At 40.7% G+C, this 25,393-nt stretch overlaps 2 protein-coding genes across 2 annotated transcripts; one reads left to right on the top strand and one right to left on the bottom strand.

Annotated features, from left to right (window-relative positions):
- Positions 1-2: 2 nt before the first annotated feature.
- LOC110059611 (NADPH oxidase 4-like) lies at positions 3-25,176 on the top strand. Its single transcript, XM_089282679.1, has 21 exons — positions 3-1,581; positions 3,914-4,009; positions 4,104-4,214; positions 5,546-5,630; positions 6,184-6,281; positions 6,819-6,846; positions 6,963-7,009; positions 7,749-7,774; positions 7,924-8,004; positions 8,414-8,543; positions 9,103-9,195; positions 9,992-10,063; positions 11,321-11,383; positions 11,928-11,988; positions 12,498-12,606; positions 20,037-20,073; positions 20,587-20,669; positions 21,539-21,656; positions 23,754-23,825; positions 24,130-24,230; positions 24,848-25,176. The coding sequence occupies exons 1-21, from the start codon at positions 1,510-1,512 to the stop codon at positions 24,966-24,968; spliced, it is 1,704 nt and encodes a 567-aa protein (XP_089138805.1). The 5' UTR covers positions 3-1,509; the 3' UTR covers positions 24,969-25,176.
- On the bottom strand, positions 13,342-15,000 carry LOC149116966 (uncharacterized; the record flags this gene model as incomplete). Its single annotated transcript, XM_089283571.1, has 1 exon — positions 13,342-15,000. A coding segment is annotated over one exon (666 nt), but the record flags the coding sequence as incomplete, so codon positions are not given.
- Positions 25,177-25,393: the final 217 nt, after the last annotated feature.

The raw sequence follows: 25,393 nt of genomic DNA, 5'->3' as shown, positions 1-25,393 counted from the left end.
CAGGCGATCAGGGAGAACAGGATTTCTCTCTGGGAGACGACTATATCTACAGTGACGCAGGGACAATCAATCTCTAATCTCATTTTTCTCCGTAGCTCCAGGGCTAACGAATAGTCATCAATTTATTACGAAAAAAATTAAATTAAATTCTAATAGTTACGTGAAGATCTGGTGGCCCGGATCTGGTGGCTAGTGTTTTTGAGCTGCTTTCCATCGTTGGCTTCGTTGACTGCAGATCAAGCGAGGTGATTTGTTGGGTGTGGCCGGCAGGGTGGTGACCCAGTAGACTGCAGTCTCTTTCTTTTATTAGCGTGCGAGGAAAGCAAAAGAAGGACACACATGCATGATTGTATCTTTTTCCAGTCTCGGAGGAGGATACGGGAACAAAAACCGGATTACAACATACATCTTTTTCAAGTACATTTTCGGCGTTAACATAGTTTTACAAGGTACAGTCGACGATTAAATCTTCCCTCATTTATTAGCCTTATTGCCTGTCGCCCAGTGGGTCAAAACTGGTCGAATTCCTTATTGCTGCAAAACAATCATAGCTTCCATCACTAAAACTTGAGTGTTTTCACGCTTTTAAAATCAAATTTTCCAGTTGTATGGCCACGAATACAGCTGGGAGCTATGAGAGGCGGTAATAATCACAGGCTTCGACCACTTGTTGACTGGCAGTCACCCGCTTAGCAACTCAGTGTTGTTCCTACGTGTAAAAGCACCCACTCTCTAGAAGTGTTCAACTGAATAGCTAATAATCATCAGGTGCTATTGTTTTCTCAGACATCTTCAGGATGTTAGCGACTCCCACACGACAAAATATAATTTTTGACTTACGCTTCCACATTTCTGTGTTGTTTTTAAGGGTTTTTACGTTAACCAGCATGGCAGCCCAGGTGGCCGGAAAGTGACCAGCCACGCGTGTTTCGCGTTGTTCAATACCCACCGTGCTGTGTTGCAGGCTAGTAATTAAATGATGCGGAAATGGAGGAAAAGATAAAATTATGGTTCACCTTTTGGCCAGAATGGGCGTTCATTTTTCCGTTTTTGTGAGACAAAGGCCGGATAAAGAAGGTTTTGATTCCATTGTCTTCCCCTTCTGTAGCATGGACGGAGAAAACTAAAACGATGCAAGGGGGAAAGAGAAAGCTTAAATTAAGTTCTGCAAAAAATTGTTTTTTTAAGATTTAACGCCCTTCTTTCCTATGTGACATAATGGTCATCCAACCGGAAACCGCAGTGGATTGTTTTGTGTTCTCATCAAAAGACAAAGAGCTTTTGTTGATTGACTGATGTCGTGATTCAAAACAATCCAATGACCGTGATGTGATCCTCGTGCGTTTGGCTGTTACCCATGTGTCTGAAACGCCGGGATCACATTGACTTTTAACCGGCGTTTGTGGTAGGAAAACTAAGCTTTAACACGATCACTGTATTCGAGTAACATTGAAGAAAGCAGCATCGACTGACAGCGCAGATGAATTGAATTTAAGAAGCGAGACGCACATGGCTAAACAGATGAAAGTTAGAAAGTCGCTGCATCGAACCCTCGGCCGTCTCCGGAATTTTCTCGGATCGGTAAGCACTTATCCGTTGTAATGGTTGAACGAAACTCAGCGAAAACTCACCATTGATAAATATTGGCTGCATGGTAGTTACCTCTTGTTTCCAGTTAATGAAAAATTTCGAATCTCTTTCATTCAATTCTGTTGCCACATCGATGGAAATAGTGTTATCACAATACGTTAATTGCCAGGTTAATTGAAAGAAATTGAGATTACAACTTGACATTTTTAAGTTTCTGCACACTAATTATTTTCTGATCTCTTGCAATTATTTCGTCAGCAAGATAAAGTTTTGATATTGGAAGGCTGCCTTGTGTATCAAAATTCCTACACCTACATAATCTCAAGAGAACTATTAAAACGTTGAGTTATTAATAGCCGCTTCAAAACCAAGAGTTTGAATCGTACTAAACTTTAGGCTCTTTGCAGCCTTAACAATAGGAGAAGACTGTGCTAATGCAGTGAGGGCTATAGAACTCTCTTGAATGCGAGTTTCGTACAACTATAGTTCTGATAAACTATTCCACCGACCCTACAACCAAAGAGGAAGAAGAATCTTTATTTTTTTTTTTTTAACAAACCATAAATTATGACCAACTCTGAGACTAGCCGTTACTGAGAGCAAGTCTAAACAAGTTTCGAGCCGGAAGGAGTAAATTTGTCAATGAATGCCGCGACTAAGGACACATTATTTATGAGGTCTGAAAGCTTTTCTTTCAAATATTGTTCGCAAGAAAAAAACACATCTTGATAGTTTATTCGATTAAAAGGTTATTTCGCCTCCAAAAGAGCAAAACACAGCAAAATATCATTTCTTATCATAATTCGACTCGAAGAACTTCTCTCCAAAAGCACCTAGAATTATGACGAATTATTTTTCTGCTTGTTCTGATATCCATGTCAAAGTGAAATTGGAATGTAGTTTACGTTGCGGTTATTATTGATTATGATGAACAATATTGATAAGCGAGTACCCTGGGTTTGGCAGGAAAACTATTTCAAGTGTTTAGGAAATGGGGCGATCTTACGTCACGCCCTTGTAAACTGTTCCTGTAACTCTGCGACAGAAACAAACGAGGGAAGGTGAAATAACACGAGTCTAGAAAAACACTGATTAAAGGATTAAATTAAATATAGCCAGGCGTTTTTCTTTGAAAGAAATCTGATTTTAAAAACTCTTTCTGTTTCATGAGAATCTTTTTTTAAGAACATGTTCAGAGTGTGTTTTTTAAACAATTACTCCATGAGCGCTCGTTGGATACCAAATGGTAAATAGCGAACGAGGCGCGTTGATCACTTCTAATTCGAGTGGAATAAAGCCAAGGAAAGTGAGCGAGACAGATATTTTTCGCGTAATCACCTCTATAGTCGTCTACATTCTGAAAAAATGCGACGAACAGCAAAAGGTTTACCGGTACGTGAAGATCCGAAGTAGTGGGGTTGCTGAAAATTATGCGCCTTGTTCAAGCCAAATGAAGCAAGAGTTTACTTATTCACGTGGTCGCCACCACGTCAAGACTACAGAATCGAGTTTACTGAAGTATGAAAGGAGAAGACCCAATTGTATGTAGGGTAACACACTTTACTGGAGTGCTTAGCTTAATTTTATACGGAAATCTGTTTTCACTAATAACTGGCACGATATCGTGTCGGGTTTTGGATCTTTGCGTGAAATCTTTGCTTGTTTTCTTGATTCGCTGTTGTACATTTTAAAACAAGCCCTTTGGAGTAAATGGTTCAGATCAAACTCTTAAAGTTGTTGAGTTAACAGTGAAATTCAGTTTTGGTGTTGTTTTTTTTTGTAGCATTGTAGCATTGCGTACATTATTGCTTTATTTTCGCGATAGAAAGCTCAACAAATGTGCTTCTTTTAGTCATTTTTTTCGACAGAGTTTTCATTTACCGGCAAAAAATTAAACTTAGCGGCACTCGCCAAACTCGTTTTCCATATAAGGTCAAACGCAGGTATAATGGCTGGTAACCGAGATTCAGTGAACCAACCCGAGAAAGCTAGCTGTGCATTATTACCGGAGTTTTAAACAAAATATTTTACGAGCCAACGAGGCGCGTTATATTGGTAGAGAGCATGGTATACACACTGCGCCGGAGAAATTTGAAAACACAGCTTCGTTAGTCAACGGTTAGGCTTGCCGTTCACATTAATCCATCAGGAAAAGGGACCTTTTCGTAAACCCCTTTAAACCAAAGGAATTTGAAAACGTCGGCTCTGCGTTTTAGCGTGAACGGAAAAACATTTTGAAAACGGAGCTTTTCGAAACGATGACCTCACGCTATTTAATCGTGCGATAAATGTACAGTGACGTTGCTATTTGTTTGTTTTTCAGGCGATAATATCAGGGACTGTTGTGGCAGTTTTCCTGTCTTCTTACTTCAAGTACCGGTATAGCCCTCAGTATTATTACCTCCATGCCATATTAGGGGTAAGTGTCGTTTTGAAAGAAGACTCGGTCAGCATAGTGGTACATGCATGTCATTCAATTGAAAATATAAAATGGAATTTTTACATGTTTTCAGGACAGTTTGTGTTGGTCACGCGGCGCAGCCTCGGTTCTACACGTCAGTTGTTGCCTGGTACTGCTCCCTATGTGTCGAAATGTGTTAGCGCTGATCAGGAACTCTAACAAGGTGAGACAAACAACGCCAGCCGTTATTTGCATGAGAATCTGAACCTTGTTGAACTGAGAAAGGAGAGCAGTTTTCTCGTCAATTTTAAAGCTGACTGTTAAGGCAGGTACTTTTAAATTACTTGGCTTCGCACTAGAGCTTGTAAGTATAATCTAAGTGCACTTGGAACCTACTTTGAGTGTGAAGGGGTAAAATGCACTTACTTGGACTTTACTTAGTGACCATGGAGACGTTCGTAGATCAAAGAAGCCGAAGTGCACCGCCAAGTATGGTCTACACCACACTTGAGAACGCACTTGACTAATAGGAAATGGAAGCCAAATAAAAGCGATGTACAGCGTTGCTATAATTCTGATGAACGGACCGATAAACGACTTAATTGCTTGAATTTCATTTTCATAGACAGCCTAAACCTTCGCTTTTCATATCATCCGACACCAAATGCTCTTCTTGAAATTACAAACCAGCTGCTGTTTCAAGTTTCAACCAGGTCATTTCTTTGCACTCGAAAAACTCTGTTGAACATTAGACGAGTCACACGGAAATGCATTTTCTAGGTTAGCTAAAACCCTACAGCATTTTCTTTGCCGAAAACCGCGTTGAGCCATTCTAGAGAAATACAGAAGATGTCGTTTGTTGCTTTGCTCTTTAGCAACAAAGCAACTATGTGCATTTTTTCACGATTTTACTGACGAACAATCGCATTTGTGGTATGTATAACTGACAAGTTCTACTGCGAAAATGCTTCAAGTAACACACTTTGTCATCAGGTGTGAAGCCAAGTTTTCTAAAGTGCGACTTGAGACTTTCAAGTGCACTTGATTGAGTCCGCCAACTGCTTACTTGAAACTAACTTAGCTTCTAGTGTGAAGCCAAGTATTAGCACAGTCAAAAACATGTTTCATTTTCAAAAAAATTCATGCTTGTTTTGATTTTGAATTACCACGCTAAGCGACTGGCTGAGAGAATTCGCGCCACTTTGTTATCCAATTAGCAGTAAAACCAAAGCCAATCGCGACTCATGCACATCTTTTCCCGCGTTTTTCGTCAGCTACATGTCTTTGCTTTGAGTTTTGATTGTTCACTGAATCGTCTGTGTAATTTGTGACTGGCCTGAATGATTACTTTAATTTGGTTTTGGTTTTACGACACTCATTTGAAGACTGCTCTAACGGACAAACATTAGCATAATTAGCAAGAGTAATCATCGTTAATTAAGACTAGTGAAGTTTAGCCTAAAATAACCTAGTTAGATGATAATTTCTTTTTCCAGCATTGTACCAAAAGAGTAACATTGCATGTCGCCTATGTATGGCTTATTTGTACTATAGGTTGTTAACGGTGTATTTGGACGCCTAATGGACAGAAATATCTGGTTTCACAAGGCATGTGCACTTGTGATCATTATTTCAGCAGGTACGTTATGTGATGGCCATTTTATCCCCCATTTCTGGACCCAGTTTAATTACAGACTTCTCCAACGATATCAGAAGCGTTAATGCGGCAGGTTTCTAAAGCTGGGTAACCAAGTTGCCCAAGTACAAATTAAATTCTTCTGAGTGAACAGAATGAAAGAAAAATGCCAAATTACATGAATGACAATTTATTAAGTCGTAACATACGCGTTGACATGCCGCTCGTCCCACCCCCACAACCCCCCCCCCCCCTCTCCCCGCTGCGCTGCGTTAATTCTCCCAACTCACCATAAAACATATGGAAGGTATGCGCCAAACACTAAAAGTTCTCGCTCCCGATACCTTTAAACAAAACAAGTTGAACTTTGCACGAGGTTTCTCGAGCCTTACTTTCGCCAGAACTACTTCTGCCTTGCAAAAAAATTTGCCCACCGAATCGAAATATTATTACATATATTGAGAACATTAACGCTTAAGCTTGCTCTTCTTGATTGTTTGGTAACGTTACGAACGTGTGTTGATATCAATCACTTCCCCTCTCACTCTTTCTTCAGTGATTCACACCGGAGCGCATTTAGTGAATTTCAGGAGATTTTCTACCAATTACAGCATGGACTTCAAGGATTTGAATTTTGCCTCGTATCCTAATCAGGTTAGAGTTTGATTTATACTCGATATTTTCACCTCGGTTTCAGTACAGATTCAGTGTACACCGAAACACGTACTTTATTAGCACGAGGCTACTTGAAAATCTTTAAAATTTCTCTATGGCAATAGCTGGAGATTAGCAGTAGGTAGCAAATACCTTTAATTACTTGAAGTAGATAATAACTACTTCTTTGAAAGCCACCCGAGTGTATGGGTAAGTGTTAAAAGAGCGTTAGTCAAACTACATCTGTAGCCTCCTCCCGAGCCTTCTTCCTTCCCTACTGTTTCGCGCAACGTCTTCGAGTTCTTTATTTACCAGTGATGCGAAACTGAGACAGTAACCATAGCACAACAGTAATACAGCTCTGTTAAGACTGATGTAAACTGTTGTGATGTACGGCTGGGTAAGTGGTCGTCTAAAGTGGTTTTTTCGTGTGTGGTGTGGTTATACTGCTTTTTGTAATTTGCTGCTATCAATTTGTTCAAGATAATCTTTGTCTGATTCGAATTTTCCTCAGAGTGCCATTCATTTTATTTCTAGGGACCACTAGAACTGTTGTTTACCTCAGGTAAGGACATTGATGTCATGTATGATCAATTTTTGCAAATGTGCTGATTGCTACTTCTGTTTAATTTTAGTTTTTAGCTTACATATAAGCAAACTGTCATTTGATCTCTCTTTCAGTTGTTGGACTGACAGGAATGCTGATGACGTTGCTTTTGCTTGCTATGGTACGTAGCATGCTGGTTATAGCCTTGAACAACCAAGACATCATTAGTCCGCCTGTGAATCGTCGGGTCTGTGCGTCAGTCAGTCAGTCAATCAGTCCGTCAGTCAGTCAGTCAGTCAGTCAGTCAGTCAGACAGACAGACAGTCAGTCAGTCAGACAGACAGTCAGTCAGTCAGACAGACAGACAGTCAGTCAGTCAGACAGACAGACAGTCAGTCATTCAGTCAGTTAGTCAGTCAGACAATCAGTCAGTCAGTCAGTCAATCAGTCAGACAGGCAGACAGTTAAACAGGCAGACAGTCAGTCAATCAATCAATCAATCAGTCTGTCAGTCTGTTGGTCAGTTAATCTATCAATCAATCAATTAGTCAGTCAGTCATTTAGTTAGTCAGTCAATTAGTCAGTCAGTCAGTCAATTAGTCATTCATTCATTCAGTCAGTCAGTCAGTCAGACAGTCAGTCAGTCATTCATTTACTGAGTCAGTCAGTCAGTCTGTCAATCAGTTAGTCAATCACTCAGTCAGTCAATCAGTCAGTCAGTCAGTAATTCAGTCATTCAGTCAGTCAGTCAGTCAGTCAGTCAGTCATTCAGTCAGTCAGTCAGTCAGTCAATCAGACAGAGTCATTCATTTATTTGTTCGTTTGTTGTTTGATTCATCTACTATGTATATTAATTGATTACTTCTGGTTGATAAAATGTTTAAAACGTCGATCAAATACTTTCGTAATTTTTCGTTTAGATAATAACATCTACAGCTGCTGTGAGGTAATAAATCCGTCTTTGAATGTTCATGGTCAGTTTGATTGTTTTGAGTTCTTTCCACTTCGTATTAATGAGATATGAAAATATTACTTTTGATGGTACTCCCATTGCCTTAACTGATTGGTATTTTTCTTTATCTTGTTGCTTTGTAGACGTACCTCATATGAGACGTTTTGGTATACTCATCATCTGTTTATCGTGTTCTTCTTACTTCTGTTTGTCCACGGTCTCGGGTGAGTAAAGACATTCATTTCTTTCGTACTAAAGCAAGAGATTAAATCTTCTTATTTCTAAAGGTAATCCTTCTCGAGTTATTTTTGAGCTACTGAGATTAAGGCTGTGTCTTCTAGAATCACTGAGGTCGGCAAATAACTTGACTTTGATATACCTCCCAATACGTTTTCCGATTGGAGGAGAACGTGTCACGTGTCGTGGGTCAAAACTCCCTAGGGAAACATTAACTTGAACTTTCCACTCACAACTGATCAGGTCCTGCACCTTACAAATGTAAAAGCGCGGCAAATTTGTTGTGCCAGCTGGCGTCAAACAAATAATTTTTTTTTTCACAATTTTTTTTCTATTTTTGAGTTTGGAAGTAAAACAAAACACTCAGTATTGTTAGCCAATGGTTTTCTTTCACAGTGGCATAATAAAACACCAAGTAAATCTGGATACACACTCGCCAGGATGTAGGAATGGAACCAACAGGCCAAATATCAGTCACGTGGAATGGTGTTCACAGGATCCACAGTTTGAAGCGGATAAACCAAAGGTACAGTTGAACTTTTGTACGCGTCCGGAGGCAGAATAAGCTGTCTGTTGGGGAGAGGTGGTTCAGCGTTTCGGGAGGTTTTAAAACCGAGGAGCTCAAATAACCTAATTTTACCAATAAAAAGATTCGTGTTACCTCTAGTGTAACAAGAGTGTATGTCACTACGTCTTGTGTTGAAATATTGAAATAAATCCTGGACATGTCCCTTAGGGCATTTATTGACGAGATCTTTTATAAGCTCCGCGCGTCTCTAAGAGAGCGGTTTCCATCCTAATCGATCTATAATGGTGTCACTCGTCATTTCCTGAGAGATTTTGAGTTCAGAACGAAAAGTTCTGTCCGTTGTCGAGGTAGTGGCTGGCGCAGAGAAATGGCTGTTGGAAAAAGTTCGACTACTGTTACGTAGTCAAATTATTTTTTTTGCCATTATTCTTGTCTTTATTATCTTGTGTTCGTTTCTTTATTACTCTTTATTAATGTACGGTTAACGCGTTAGATACCGGATCAAGGAGTACATTTTTTTTCTCAGCTAATTTTGTGTTTTCTGTGTGACATACAGGCCTGGATATGGTGCATTGGACCTCTTCTTATTTACATAACGGAGAGGCTAATAAGGGCTTTTAGAAGTTTTCAAAGAGTAGAACTAATTCAGGTGAGGAAATGCGGGTAACTGCACCCCTACTCTGTAGTTAAAACTCCCTGTTAAATCTACGTCCAGCGCGAGAGCTAATGGTTGCATTTGAAATTAATTTCTAATGTATACATTGTGGAAGCCTTGTCTGGCTGAACTCGAGTTTCTCCGCGTGAAAAGGTATTGTTACAGTGATCCTCTCAGAGGAGACAATAGTCCAGTTTCGAGTTCGCCATGACCGCTGAATAAAAGCACTGAGAACGCATTTGCACAGGGTTAGCCTCGACCTGAAAAAAATATTCACAAATACCGACGGCAAGGTGTCACAAATTTGAAAATTAAACAATACACAGAGCTGTAAACAGGTCATCTCGCTGGAATTTGTGAATATTTTACTAAAGGTCGAGGCTAACCCTGTGCAAATGCGTTCTCAGTGCTTTTAATCAGCGGTCATGGCGAACTCGAAACTGGACTATTTGGAAGAAATTTATACATTGGTGGAACATGTAGCTAACATGGGCGAGGCCTAAAAAATGATATTCTAGTAAACGAAAGCGCGTGACTCGGTGAGTCCAGCAAAGGCAATCAACGGAACAGTCAACCAAACAAAAAAAAAACAATAAAAAACAAAACAGAAGAATTAAAAGCGAGGCATTGTTATGCATACAATGGTCCATGACATTATTTACAGCTAAAACAACGAAGGGGAAATTGGAGGGCCATCTAATTTTGGCAGACATTTATCTGTTGGTCTTAAATACATAATTGTTGATTAAATTCTGACCTTAATTTATATTTTCTCCCGGCAAATCCTCAGGCGGTACAACATGGCGATGGAGTCGTGGAAGTTAAAATGAAAAAGCCTAATTTTACAGCCAAGCCCGGACAGGTAATGCTGTAATGGAATAATGCACACTGAATGTTGGAAGTACACTAACAAACCTGAAGAAACAAATTCGCGAAGACTGACAATTTTCAGGGACCACAAGTCAGTGTTTTTCTGGTCACAAACGAAACCGGTTAAGATGATTTCTCAGCATTGCACTACGCATCCGTATTATATGGCTAGCTCCGAGAGCGGGCAAGATGAATCAAATCCTGCGCTGTGATTGGCTACCCGAGTGGGCAAGATGGAGCTATCTTGCTCGCTCGGGACTACCCGCCGAGTCCCGCAAGAAAAATTTCCCCGAAAGCCATATAATAAATCCTTTATTGACCAAGCTTGTTTGGTCAAGATGGCTGGATATTGGCCAAGTTCATTTTTTGCGTGTTTATGGACCGAGACGGCCAATATACAACCATCTTGACCTCACGCGATTTTCGCGTCAATAGCGCGCACATTCACAACATTAAGAGATTTTCTTCTAGCTAAGCTGGACAGCGAAATAAATGCTCGTGACCTATATTTTTTATTACATAATTTTGGAGTGCAAATTATCCTCTTTAATTCCCTGAGAAAATTTAAAAAGATATAGCTAAAAACGTAGACAAAACCGTTACTGAAGGATGCAAACTATGACCTTGAAAACAACGACTCGACGAACGTTTTGAGTCGATGTCTTATAAAATTGTGTGATTATTCCATAAGTCATAAATTATTGTTGCATGTACTTGAGACTTTCTACCTATCAATTTTTTTTTCAACTATTTCTTTAAATAAGTTTGCTTCCAGCTACCACCAAATGTAACGTGAACCGATGAAATAACGCACGTGATTAGGCATAAATGGGTTAAGACTGGCCCAACATACCTCTTTTGCGAGAATGGTGGCCTATCCTTTTCATTCAGGAAAAGTTTCAAAAAATAAATCGTTCGACAACCGTTTTATCTCTGACAGATCACCTTAATTACCGATTTTTATGATATGGCTACAACAGATCTAGACAACAACGCTTTCAACGGACCAGACGTTTTACACTAGTGACTGACAAACACTTTTCACTTGACGCTCGCGCTGAAGAGGAACTTCCGCTCAAGTTTCACCATGACAACTGTCCTTTTCGAAATGCCCTCACCCTGACGACCACACTAGACGACTACCGATCTTCAATATTTAAACGGTTGCGTCAAAGCCAGAGCGAAGCCGACTGTGATGTATGCTATACTGAGAGGATTAGTTAATCAGATATACTTGCTTTGTTTCTAGTACGTGTTCATCAGATGTGCAGATGTATCAAGATTCGAATGGCATCCGTTCACGCTGACACAGGTGATTATGAGAATCTCGAACATGTATTTGTTCAAACAAATCAACAATTGAATGATCATCCTTCCGAAAGATCAATTTCTAGAAAAAGCCTTTTTCTATTTCTAGAAAACAAGTTGAAACTGGTCTATTAAATACTCCATGATCGGCTAGAAAACTGGATGAAACGTTTTCGATCAGTTACAAGCTTACACCTTCTCTATTTATATAAAGACGATTCAAAATTTTCAGAAAACAGAAGAGCTGTTTTAAAACAACTTAAACAGGTCATATACCGACAAGATGGAGTATTTGCAAATTGCTAAGGTTAAAAGAAGAGAATATGGCGGCCAAATTGAATATGTCAGACCGATCGACCTGTACTTAATTAAAAAATGAAGAAGGTGGAGCCATTTATTATGCTGTCATAACTGAGACCGGAATTTGAAAAGTGGAGAAAATTAAAAAGCACGCACGTAACTTGCGCTTACAGTCTTGTGTAAGATGAAGGTTACAAAGGTCATTGTAAATAAAAGGAAACAACGGCCTTTCTTGTTAATTCCCATAGTGTCCGTCATCAGAAGATTCTTCTTTCTCCATACATTGTAAGATTCTAGGAGATTGGACGGGTGAGTTAGTGATTTCTTGATAAGAATGTTTTCACAATGTTTTCACAATAACACTCCACAGTGTTTGCAAAAAAATAAATTGTCTCTGTCCTACTGAAAAGCCCCGTTTAACTATTGTTGTTAAAGACTTCCTCGTTTGCTTTACAGGACGCTAGTACCAGCGTATAGCTTCCGTTACATGAAGTGTCTTGTATGACACGTCGGAACCTTCGATTACTGTTCATCCCCCCCCCCCCCCCCCCCAATATTTTTGTCAGGTTAAACCAGAAATAGGCCATTTTCGATATATTAAAATTTTAACTTGGCTCCGAGGCTTGGGGCAATAAAAAACAAAACCTCGGTGTGACCTCTTGTGTTTTATTCCCCCAAACCTTGGAGCCAAGTGAGATTTTTAATATCGTAAAAAAAGACCTATTCGCCGACACCAATTTTTATAACTGTTATATTAGTGTATAGCGCTGGCCTGTTCTCTCTACCAATTGAAATGTTTACTTCTTTTTCGTATGTAGAGAAATTTGTTAACAGGCTCTTTCTTACCAAACTGGAAGAAAACAACATAACTCTTGCCTGTGAGAAACAAAATGAAGAAAACACTAGTTTTGTAAGACCCAGCCTCAAGTAAGTGTACTAAATTAATTTTATTATATTACTGTCTTGCAAAAACGAAGCGCTAACATATTTACCAGTACCTGTGCACATATTTACTACCTGTGTGTTGAATTAAGTATATCATATCATCAGGAAGCGAGCGTGTTTTCAGTCTCAACTTGTGTAAAAATTTCAAATTTAGTACATCCCTTTTTCGTCTAAGGACACGTCCTAGGTCATAGTGGGTTTTTTTCATTTATTTATTTACTTTTTTACCACAATTGCTACTAATCTCGCAATCTGATTAGCTAATTTGCCGTTGTCGATAAGAGTCCAGACAATGCTGCTCGCGTCAATGTGTCACGCAATGCCTTTTTCAGCTCGCGCTCTGAAAACAAAAGACATTTTCTTGGACGTTGATATTGGGGTAAAAAACAAATCGAAATGTGGTTTAGCGTGGTCTGTACTCTTATCGACAACGGTACGCGTCATCACAGTGGTCAAAGTGTTGTGGACTCACGAGGCACAGTCGAGTGATAGTCAGGGAGCATATGTAATCCCGTGGGATTTTTATGGTGAAAGCAAACCACCTACCCAGATGTTTTAAGGGGACCCTAAGGAACACAAAAACTGTTGTCGGCAATTTTGTAACCTGCACCGGCGGCTGCTATGGGGGGTCTATTTTTAGACCCGTATGGCTCAACATGGAATCGAGGCTCGAACATAAAATGGCGTGTAAATACAATTAACTACAATACATTTCCACAAAATTACCAGGAATCTTTAATATAGTCTATCTAATACACATTCATAGACTTAAGTAGTAAATACTGATCACGTGATCAACACTGCACGAAAGCGAGGCTGGTCGTTTGTTGTCTTCAAATAAGCATTAAAAGCATATTTCTTTTTCTCGAGTTGTTGAGAAAAATGACTACAACAAGTGAACTACATGATATTTTTTGTTCACGTGAATTAAACTACATTTGAATAGGTTTTGTTCACGTAAGACGACATGAAAGTGAGGCTGAGCTCCTCGGCACTTGTTAGGCCTGTTCTAAGCGTCGAGCCAACGTCGTGCTGAACCAAATTCCTTTCCGAAAATTAGGGCTTTCGGTGCGAAGAAGAAATACAACTAGATGAAAACAGAACTAACCAAATTGGCGTTTAGAACCACTGCCGTGCTAGCGTCGCGCTATCATAAAACCAAATGGAATTAGGTTCGGCACGACGTTGGCTCGACGTTTAGACCAGGCCTTATATCAGCTATTCGATATGTTAGCGATAATTAAGGTTGCTCCGAGGGCGTAATGTTAACCATAGCAGGTTTACAGGTATATATAATTATTACTACCCAGAACCTAGTCAGGCTTTTGGCGATAATAACTGCTTTAAAAATAACACAACTGAGCCCATAATGCATTGCAGTCTACAGAACATAGATGCCAGGTAAGAATCATTCATCATCCCGTCTTCCTTGTTGTCATCGTCCTGCTCATCCGATGTTTCATCATCACAGCTATCATTCTCAATCATATCGACATTGTCACACGCCTCCCCTGCCTCGTCATTGCTGCAGCTGCATAGATCTGTGCAAGTGAGACCCGCCCTTCGACAGCTGCACCTGTTGTTTCTGCATTTGTCCTTCCCACAGCCACACTTGACAAGATAAAGAACAGCGTCGGGTGCCGGCTGCAGTTTCGTCATCACCGGCATCCATTTGTCTGAAATATAAAAGAATAAGGCAATGCATTAAAGTCATCTCGATCTGCAGTGTCGAACTTGAGAGTCTATTACTATATCAACTGTTAATTTATAATAACCTTTGTCTTTTTTCCATCCATAGTTCTCTGGTGATGGAAGGTCTGGATTAGGGACTTTGTCATTGGCCCAGATCATGGCTTGGTAATGCGCTCGCTTAATGGCCTCTCGGAGAGCAGCTTGTGTAGGCGGTAGTCGTTCTGACTCGGCCTGTTTTCTTCGAAAGAGGAGCCACCTTAGATCTTTCAGGCTGGATATCTTAGTCTTGGGCAGGTAAAGTTGGCACACTAGCTTCTCTATTGCATAGAACATGCCCACTGTGGGAACGACGGTAGAGCCGAGATCTGCAAGTGCAGTGACACATTCTTCATCAGCTTCAAGAAACGCTTTCCAGCATTCCAGCTTTCCTTTAAATGCAAAGTTTCCAGTGACATCAGCTCCGCTCCAGGCATGAAAGCCAGGTAGTGCTGCCGTTCTAGCTGCTCCTAAAGCGTGGACAATTGGACAAAGCTGGATAGTTCGGTGGCGCTGTCCTCTTCCAGTGACGAATGAAGTGTCCGCACATAGCTCCGGGTAACGTCTAAGGGCCAGTACAAACACGTCAGTGTCCGGTGAAAAGATCTTGATACTCGTAGCTCCTGATGTGGTGGCATCTACTGCATGTAGCAGTATTTTAATATCTGCCTCCTCTTGGTCGCTATCGAGGTACGCCATATCCTTGTGTGTTGCCCTACACTTACTGCTCCATGCAACCACCACGTGCAAACCATTCTGACGCCCCTTCTCTAGAGTCTTGCTGGCAAGATATTGCGTCAGTTCATCCTTGGTGCTGACATGTGCCAAAAGTCTCTTCATCGGTACCTGCATAAGAAAGGGTGTACTAGTTTTAGTGTCTTTACCTCTATATCTGGCCCTATTCTTCTTGTAGTACATTATATATAGGATCATTGCTTTTCTATGAAAAATCGTTAATAGTATACCTTGGAAATCTGAGTGGTGTCAGTAATCTTGTAGCTGATAGGTTCCAAGCATCCCTGACGAAATTCGCGAGTTGCCGTCTTTAAAGACAATGGTACATCATACCTAAAAGCAGAATAACGTGCCCACTAATGTAAGTAATTATATCTAATATAAACACAAAGGTTACAAGGTAAATATCAGCGGGAGTGACAAACCTGTCGAAAATAAGACGAATTTCATCTGCCTCCTTGTACTTGTCGAAGATCGTCACAGTGAAATGATTGGCCAGATCCAAGCAGGTCTTGATCCAATCCGGTTTTTCCAGAGCTTGTACTTCGGCCATACCATCTACAATGGAAACCTTGATCTGCACATCTGCATTAGCGAACTGGTCAGTGGGTTCAGCCTGCTCAACTGATCTGTCACTTGGCAGCTTCTCTAGAATACTCATCAAGGCGCTCTTTGCGGAACAGTGCAGCATATTGCCATCGGCGGCAAACATTGATCGTGGAACTACCGAGAACTCGTACGCTCCCACTGCCTCTTTGATGTCTATCTCTGGACGGGACTTGCAGATTACCATCATCCGCGCGAAGAGACATCGATCTTCCTTTAGCTCGATGATCTTATCCTTTGTAGCCACCCTAACTGTTTTCCCAGTAGTCTTCCACGTTAGGAGCTTGCGCTTCTTCATCACGTCCCAGATGCTCTTCTCGGCTGTCTGTATCCGTTCCTTAACGAATGTTCCGAACAGCTTGTTACCAATGACGCTTTGATCGCAGAGATCTTTCTTCACTTTCTCGGGCATGCGCACTTTCGTCACGAGGTTGAACAGATCAGGGCCTTCTACTGTGAAGGGGTTGGTGAACCGTTGAATACTAGTGGTCAGCTGCTGGACGTTCCTTTCTTCACGTAACCTGACAGCAGTGGTGAGGTTGTGATGGCTAGTCTGTGTCTTAGAAGAAGTACCTGCCATCAGCTTGGCTTGTTCTGCCAGTCTTGCTAACTCAGGTGCAATCAAAAAATACTTTGTGCGTGCAGTAGGGTTCAGCGTGATGCCAATCAATCCACCTGAGACTTTCATTGATCTGTTGACGTGTTCAAGCGCGTTGTCAGCGCCAACGGCACAGAATGCTACGTTCGCGTTCTTGTTCACCACCCAGTTGCCATTCTGGAACTCATGGTAGATTTCAGGATCGGTCTCCTTTATTATCTCCATCTCTGCCAAGTCAGGAATCATACGAGCGTAGTTTAACATGTCATGCGCAAAGAAGTACTTCACAAACAGTTTTAGGGCTCGTAGATGAAGATCCCAGTCTCCAGTCCGCACGGCTCTGATGAACGTCATCATCTCCAAAACCATTGCCATGTACCCTCGGGTGACCTTGAACAGTGGACTATCCTCATGGTCTGCATCAAACTGCTCCATCTTTGCAGCAAGCTCTGTTGAATTGATGGTCTGTGCCAGTTCTTCGTGCTTTGCTGTAATATCTTGGTTTTCGCCTTTTTTACACGCATCGCTTAACTGGTTAGCCGACTTCTCCACAATCGTGCGTACAGCTGGGTGTCTCACGAAGAAGGCTTCCTGGTAGAGGCTGAATAGAGCTTGTAATGTAACCATGTGCGCTGCCTCTCCTCTCTTTACGTGGTTCCCACCGAGAATCTGCTTCACAGTGAAAGGCCCATAGAGATCCGACTCTACCCAGCACATGTCCAGCCCGCTGTTCTCGATGAATGCACCGATTGTGCGAAGTTGGGCCATCACGATGTGTAGCTCACCAGGACGAAGTATTATATGCCCAAGATCTTGACGGGTCATCTGTAACTTCTTTGCCGGTTGATACAGTCCCAAATCAAGCGATATCACAGTCCTCCTGTTCTGCCCTACAATCGCCGTGTTAATATTCTGTGCTTGCATCAGAATGGTAAGCAGAGTCTGCCACTCGTGTGCTGGTGCAGCGATCAGGGGAGGGGTGCCAACTCGTGTCAACGGCATGGAACTACTCATAGTGGAGTTATAGCCAGACCATACTGGGATGTTGGTACTAGGGGGCTGATTGTCTTCAACTTCTCCATTGGTGATCGTTCTGGTCATACTACGTCCGAGAAGCCATGTGAAATCTTGCTTTTTGATGTACAATGGAAGTTGGGCTTCGGTACACAATCCAAACTGGGGGAAGGTGGGACCAACAGGCCTTCCGGGTGGTGCAGGGCATTCTAGCAAGGTTGTCACAGATTCAGGAAGCTCTCTGATTGAGCGACGACACTGATCTCCGGGGTCCACGGTCAGCTCTGGTGCTACATCGCCTGCTTCCTGCCTTTGGTAGATTGCCATCGCTGTGCCGTGGAAGGTATTCTTGCCATCAGGAGCGTCCTCAGCGAAATCCACATTATCGACTGCAAAAAAGACGTGCCTACCCAAAACTACATCAGGGGGTATATATAGACCATCATTCAGCTCCATGCGCTTTAGAACGCTAGCTTCGATTTGGGCCTCTACTCTCAGCATCCTGTTGTAGTCCACTGACATTTCGAATCCATGAAGCATGGTTATGAGCTGCTTGCTTCTCACGGCCTTGTGTACAGCTATCCCAACGGCTAACTGCAGCGGCATCTCCGACGAGGATCTTACAACATCGGACTTCTTGTTTTTGACCTGCCTCTCAGTCAAACACATTGATACAGTGGTCTGGGATAGAGCCATTGTACGATTGTACACTTCGTCACATTTCTTTCAAGCAGAAAGCTCATGTTTTGGGCCTTGTATAGTCCATCTATAAAAACTAAAAAGTTCTGCTGGTACGTTCTCGTCAGGCAGGTTTTTCAGTGAACCTGTAAACTTCCACTTCCTACATTTGGTGATAGATTTCCTAATTATTGCAGCAGCATCAAACAGAGTTTTCATATCGGAGTCTATGTTTGCGGTCTGATCCTCAGCCATCTGAATTGCTTGATCTCTTGTCTTCTTGATACTGACTCGCTCGGACTCATTGACACGTTTAGGTGCATGAAACTCTATATCTGGTATCTCTCGGAGTAGTAACTGCTTCAAGGCCTTTCGTCCGCCCCTCGAATTTTCCACATTGTTAGATTCTAGTATGCTTTCAAACGCATCTTGTAATTCAGACATAGTCGCCACTTTTCCGCTACTCAAAGTCATCTCCGTCATTGTCAGGAATTCTATTTGTGCTGCAATCTCACCAGCCAACTTCTCAGATGATGATTCGGATGTTTCTCTTCGTAAAACATGCGATACATGGTTTGCCCAACAGTTTTTGTGGTACTTTATATCTATGGAATGAGCATCATCTGGAGCAATGGATGTGTTGAGTTTAACCGAGAGCTTATCATTACCCGACATCCCAATGGCAGTGCGAAGGGACTCACCAGCAGAAAAGGTACTGAAATTATGCAGGCTCTTACGGTAACCGGGTGGGCCATCGCAGAAAAAACAGACATTCTTATTGTAGGGAGACGTTTTCGAACGGGTTAGTTGAGGAATTTCTACTGATGAATCTGGTCGTGATTTTCGCCTGGACTCATTGGGGCCTTCGAGCTGCCTCTCATACCTTTCTCTTGCTCGTCTAAGCATCCCAGCATGTACTGCATCTTTATAACATGATCTATGCCATGATGCCCGCCCATCCTCGAGCTCTTGGACAGAAGCAAACCTCAACTTACTCCACGCTTCTGTGTACTCAAGATTACCGTACTTACTCCATTCCTCGATCGATACCAGAACTTTTTCGTGAGCCTCGAGCTTTTCAACTAGATTTTCGTTTTATTTTCTTTGACAAATTATACATAAGTGTAAATCCAACCCTTTGGCCTCAGTTTCGTTTGTTTTTGAACCAGAATCCGTTTCCATATCATATTAAACACCAAAAAACATGCCGCTCTAGATGGACTGTAAATCCAACATGGCGGACCTGTAAAATGATGAAAATGACCGCTGACCAAAATCATTGTTTTTTCCTGATTTCAGTGAGCTATTGATTTGAATACAATCCCTTTAATAAATTTAACTCTCTGATCAATTTTCAGTAGCAAAATATATGCCTTCATGCCTTTGATGCTTATTTGAAAACAACAAACGACCAGCCTCGCTTTCGTGCAGTGTTGATCATGTGATCAGTATTTACTACTTAAGTCTATGGATATGTATTAGATAAACTAAATTAAATATTTCTGGTAATTTTGTGGAAATTTATTGTAGTTAATTGTATTTCCACGCCATTTTATATTCGAGCCTCGATTCCATGTTGAGCCATATAGGTCTAAAAATAGATCCCCCATAGCAGCCGCCGGTGCAGGTTACAAAATTGCCGACAACATTTTTTGTGTTCCTCAGGTTTCCCTTAACACATTTAGGTAGGTGGTTTGCTTTCACCATAAAAATCCCACGGAAATTTATTTTAAGACATATGCTCCCTGACTATGAGTCCACAACAAATTTTGACCACTGTGATGAGGCGTATCGTTGTCGATAAGAGTACAGACCACGCTAAACCACATTCGATTTGTTAAATCGACTTTCTGAGTAGAATGAGCTTCAGTAACTATCCACTGTGAGCAGATTCCGTCTTGAACAGTTCCACCCCGTTTTTATACCTTTGAATCTCTAGGATCGCCAAAGTTGTTTTTGCTATTTTTTTTTTGAAAAGCTAATGTTCTTGACAGTGGAGAAGTTTGGTTATCTAAAATATCAGCTAATAGTCTTGGTGATGCTCATTTCATAGAATTGCTGTTGATGGACCTTATGGAAGCCCATGTATGGTAAGACAGGCATCATTTTTAAATCTTCGTTAGCATGTCATCTTTTTATGCAGCATTCAAAGTCGAGAGTGTAAGAATATATTTTTGTGTTGTACAGAAAGGTTTTGGAAGTTTTTCGAGGGAGCTGAATGTATGTGTAAGCTAGCTTTATTTTGTGCCGAAGCTGGAATTATGAGTTTGTGTGGAAGCCGCATGATGAGTTTTGAATGGAATTGCTGAGTTTTATTGGTAAGCTGAGTTTTGTTGAAAGTGTTGCTGTTTTTGTTGTGTTGTTAAGTCGGGAGTCGTTGGGCCGTGTGGATGTTGAGATCTGTGTTGGATCTCAGTCTCGTGTGTAAGTTCATTCTGGTTTGAAAGTAAGCAGTAACCACGGTGACATGCACATAGCTCCGTGTTTAGTCCTTGCTTAGTAGACCCCTCTATAATCTCCACCCAGTGGTGATGTCTACAGCGCACATCCCTCACCTTTATAACGTGTATATCTGTTATTGGTTTTTTTTTTCTTTTTTCAAGGATATTTGGAGATACGATGTCAGTCTTTGTATAGCAACAGGAATCGGTATCACTCCATTCGCCGCACTTATCCATGAACTCAGGTAAAGCGTTGTTAAGCAGAGCTTAAAGGAGCAACGTCGCGACTTATGAGTCACTTTTTTTCGCTGTACAAAATTACCTCTATATGGAAAGAAACCTCAAAATAATATTTTGCTAAATTAGAAAAACACCAAGGAGGCAATAATACACCAAAACGGAACGAGGATGGTTAAGGATGGAGAAGATTAACACGGATTACAAAAGAAGAACTTGAAAAATTTAGGCTAAACTTGTTAAGATTACCGAGCCATGACGTAGGGTTAATAACCCCCTGGGAAGGAATCCCATGAGAAGGGGATGCGATACTCGTCGTCTCTTTTCAGGGAGTAAATGATGGATTTTGGAATCACTTAGGATTTTGAGAAGTGTTTTTACCAATTAAGGCATCTTGTAGCGGTTGCACGCGCAGAAATTACGAAAACGCCGTCATACTACGTAGATGGTTTAGCGATGAAATTTCTCTCTATATAAGAGGATGCAATGGCAATTAAACTAAAAAATAGCTCGTTTGTTATTAGAAGCGCCCAGGGAATTTTTCCGAAACTTGTCAGTAATGCTCGTTAAATTTCCGACAATTGACAAGGGCCTCCCAGAGAGGTGAGTAGCACGATCCCTTGATCCCTTGAAATTTCTCTTTTTCTCTACTGTAGAATTATTCTTAGGCATTTCATGCAAGGGCAGGAGTTTCATTAAACAGCTAATAAGATTTAAATTGCTGAAATACCCCGTAAATTTTGAGGGTTGACTCTAACGACGAAAAATAAGGGGCCACACGAGGGAAAGAAAATAATGGGCCACACGAGGCAAAGAAAAGACTGCACTGTATAACTATGTAACTGAATTGTGTAATTGAACTGTTCATCCTTTACAGACACGAGATAAAAGCAAGGAAATGTTTAAAGCTACACAGATTGTATTTTGTGTTGGTTTGTAAACACCTAGACTCGTTTCAATGGTTTGTGGACCTTTCACGCTCCGTTCACGCCGAGGTATGAGGTTTGCATGGTGCATATGGAAGTATTAGTACGTTACGCATCCGTCTCCTGGGCCTTCAGTAGTGTTTTGCAAACCCGTTAATCATAAAAATTACAATTTCCTCGATTGTGATTGGTTTAAAAAACTCCTATTTTCCACTAATTCACTTGCCAAGTTGTTATCAGACAGTTTGTTATTGGACAGTTTGTTATCGGACAGTTCAATAAGCCGATCACATTCAAAGTTGTAGTTTGAATCAACCAATCGCGCGCTTGCTTTTGTGTTTTTGGCGCCTAATTGCCGGTAGCGGGCGCGGTGGCCTTATATTGTTTACATCTCCTTTGTAGGTATTTTAACGCAAATTTTCCCTTTCTTTCTTAACTTTTCTATTCTTGTTTTCTCGGAAATTTTAATTTTTATGATTAATTGGTAATAAGATTAAGTGTCGTCCAATTCGATCTGTAATCATACTCGCGATAAATAAATCGGACTCCCGCTGTGCGGTCGTCCGATTTTGTTATCACTCTCGGCTTATGATAACAGATCGAATTGGACTCCGCTCAGTCCTGTTACCATTACTTATTATTATATGGCTAGCTCCGTGAGCGGGCGAGGTAAACCAAATCCTGCGACGTGATAAGGTACCCGAGCGGGCAAGATGGAGCTATCATGCCCGTTCGGGAGGCACGATTTATCCTTTTTTTTGTTTGTTTCCATTTTTGATGACTGCTTCATTTTAAAGCTGGGCTTTAACATTCTGCTATTGATGTTGAGGAATTACAGCTAACATCTGTCATTAAGAAAAAATTCTTCCTTCTGCCAGGACTGTCTACTTTACAAACTATCTCGAGAATGTATTGCTTTAAACCTTGAAGGAAATATTGCTTTTTATAATCCATCAAATATTTTCGCTTGCACGCGATTGGTCTAAACACGTCAAATGACTAAATATTCGCCAGCTAAAACTGGGGAATATCCGGGTGATTTTCCAAAAATATGTGTGTTGCGAAAAATATTTGAAGGAGAATAAGCACAGTAGCCTCCATTTGGCGCCAAAATCTGCCAGAATGTTTGTCCGTGGACTTTATCTGTTCATCAAAACACACAGTTTTCCTCGAGCCATGCTGTCGGAAAACTCTTCGCTTCTCGGTACGTGCAGATAATGTCCGCGGAGAAATATCCGTACAGATTTTCGCGCCAAATGGAGGCTATTGTTTATAAATAACAGGACCTAATGAGTATGGCAAGTTTTGACAGCTTTGTCAATGCCAGACAGTCGTGTTTAAAGGATTAAGGTGGCTGAACACAGTTTTTGATACCTGTGTTCATTCACCTTTTTCTCTAAAACCCTTGATCCCTCGGTCGCCAAAAATGGCAGCAAGCAAGTTAACAACACAAACTTTGGTTTTCTGATGGTTAAGCTGTCGTATGTACCGTTGCCATGGCAACATGAATAAATATAAACAGGCCTTTAGAATCGGTTTTGTTTATTTATAGAAAATCTAGTCATTAGATTTTCTTTATAATTTACATGCAACAAACTTGTAACGATTCTCACAAGTTAACACCATTTTGCTAATAATTTAACAGAGAGATCTTTAATTATCCCTTGTTGAATGTTCACTGGAATATCTAGAGTTTCCTTTGTTAAAGTTCAATTATTTTCAATATTCCAGTTACTTATTTCCTAAAGTATTTTCGTGCCAAATTTCGTGAAATTCTAATGAGTGGTTTTCGAGTAATAGGCGTATTTCCGAGAGTGCAATTTTCATTCAATCGCAATTTTTTGACTTACTACGCATGCGCTGCATTTAACTGGGTTCTTTCGGTAACAAAGAAAAAGCTAAGAATTGCTGGGTTCTTTGCATCGTTACCTTTCTAACATATCTTTGTAATAAAAGACTAAAGCCATCAACACACTGGGTTCAGTTATAGAGAAAAATAACGCAGATAGTGCGGGTGCTGAGTAAATAAAATGATCGCTCTATTGACAGCATGTTTGTTTTTTGCAACCCTTGTGCGCGCGCTGAATTGCATCAGCAAAGCGCGCGCGAAAACTGTGTTCGGCCACCTTAAACAAACTGACTTTAGCTGCTCATTCAATTTTGCAGCTTTGGGAGAGCAATCAACCAGATTTCCTTATATGTAACTTTTACGTCACAGGACCACAGTCCGAAGATCAGGTAATGCGCATGTCATGGATAGTGTCTTGATTTTAATTATGAGTATGGTATAAGCGTAGTGTGAAAACAATAACTAGAAAAATAACTAGAAAGAAGTTCAAAAAAAATGGAAGGTGCAATGTCTGCCTTCTGTTCAAGTATTGTGGCCTGTTGTCCTTTTTCAGTAATGTTTCTTTGTTCGCCGTCAGTTGTCAGTTTAGATTTTTTGATAGAGAGGTAAATCTGAGATGGTCCCATTTTCAGCTTGTCCTTACTCACCTAGCTGATGATAGAAACACTGTGCATATTTTTTTCTTTCTTAAAGGTCAGCATGAAGCAGCATCCTGAATGGCTCGCCAGCAGACTGCACCGACATAGACCATCATGGAGAACGGTGTTTGACAGAGTAAGCCGCGAAAATCCAAGGTAACTTAAACATTGATCATTCGTTTGTAACTTGAATATTCTAGTTAAGACTTTAAAACTGGGTTATTTACAAAGAGAACACGCGTACTTTAAGAAACAAACCTTTTTACACAACGCCTTGAATTCTAATACACTGCTGATTTACAAACGCGCTCATTTATATACGAATATTAAAAAATGAGATGCAGCTTATGAATTGCGTAATCTCCACTGCCTTTGGCCTCCCCCGCCCAACCCCCTGATTTAAAGTGGGCATTTTTATAACATACAAAGTTATTTTCAAAGACGTTTACTTAGTAGGCTGTATTTTATTCCGCTTTGACGACCTCTCAGTCTATTTTTTTTAAAATTTAATAGTCGGAATCAATAATAAGAACGTTACTTCTCGAATAATCTATCATGTAAAGAAGGTGTTTCTCTCTAAATAATGAGTTTTTACAGGAGTCCATCACCCGGCGATGGTCATGAGCTCCTGGCTTTTATGAATGTGAATAAAGAAATTAAATTGTATTTTACGTGCACAACTGCATGGTGCAATCTGAGAATACCCTGTAAATGGTCTTAGATCGTTACCCTGGGATATTCCCTCGTCATATCTGTTTATTGTCTTTTTTTAGGACCAAGGTTGGCGTGTTTTACTGTGGAAGTAGAAAAGTGACCTCAGTATTGAAAAATACCAGTCAGCGGTTTTATCCAACTCGAACGAAATTCATCTTCAATAAAGAAATTTTAACTTAACTTGACAAAATCAAGCAAACACGTTTTATCTCTCGCCTCTAAATGAAGCCTTAGGACAGGCTAAGCAAATAAACAAACGTGTACATGTAATACGCATCTGCAGACGTTTAAAACGTGGGAGAATGAGTCTGAACGAAGGTCGCGTAAAAGCGTCGGAACAAACATTACATGATAAGAAAGAAAAGAAAAAATAAAGACTGAACACAAATTAGGAACATCAAGTAACTTATTACCAGTAAACCTGGTATTTATGTTTGACCATGCCACATGAAAGATCCGGCTAAGCAATAGATTCCTGTCTGCAATAAGCGCCCTCTTGGACTACCAACATTTCACTAATCACCTCGCCTACAGGCACTAAATCGAATTTTTACTGTAGAGTTGCACGGCTGTTCCAATGGTTCCGTTCTCAGTCCTTGTTTTTA

Source organism: Orbicella faveolata, unplaced genomic scaffold (genome assembly GCF_042242905.1).
Source record: "Orbicella faveolata isolate gen_17 unplaced genomic scaffold, um_ofav_v1 contig_12, whole genome shotgun sequence".
Taxonomy (NCBI): domain Eukaryota; kingdom Metazoa; phylum Cnidaria; class Anthozoa; order Scleractinia; family Merulinidae; genus Orbicella; species Orbicella faveolata.
Note: the sequence above shows the minus strand (reverse complement) of the source record. Positions and strands in the feature narration are given on the sequence as shown.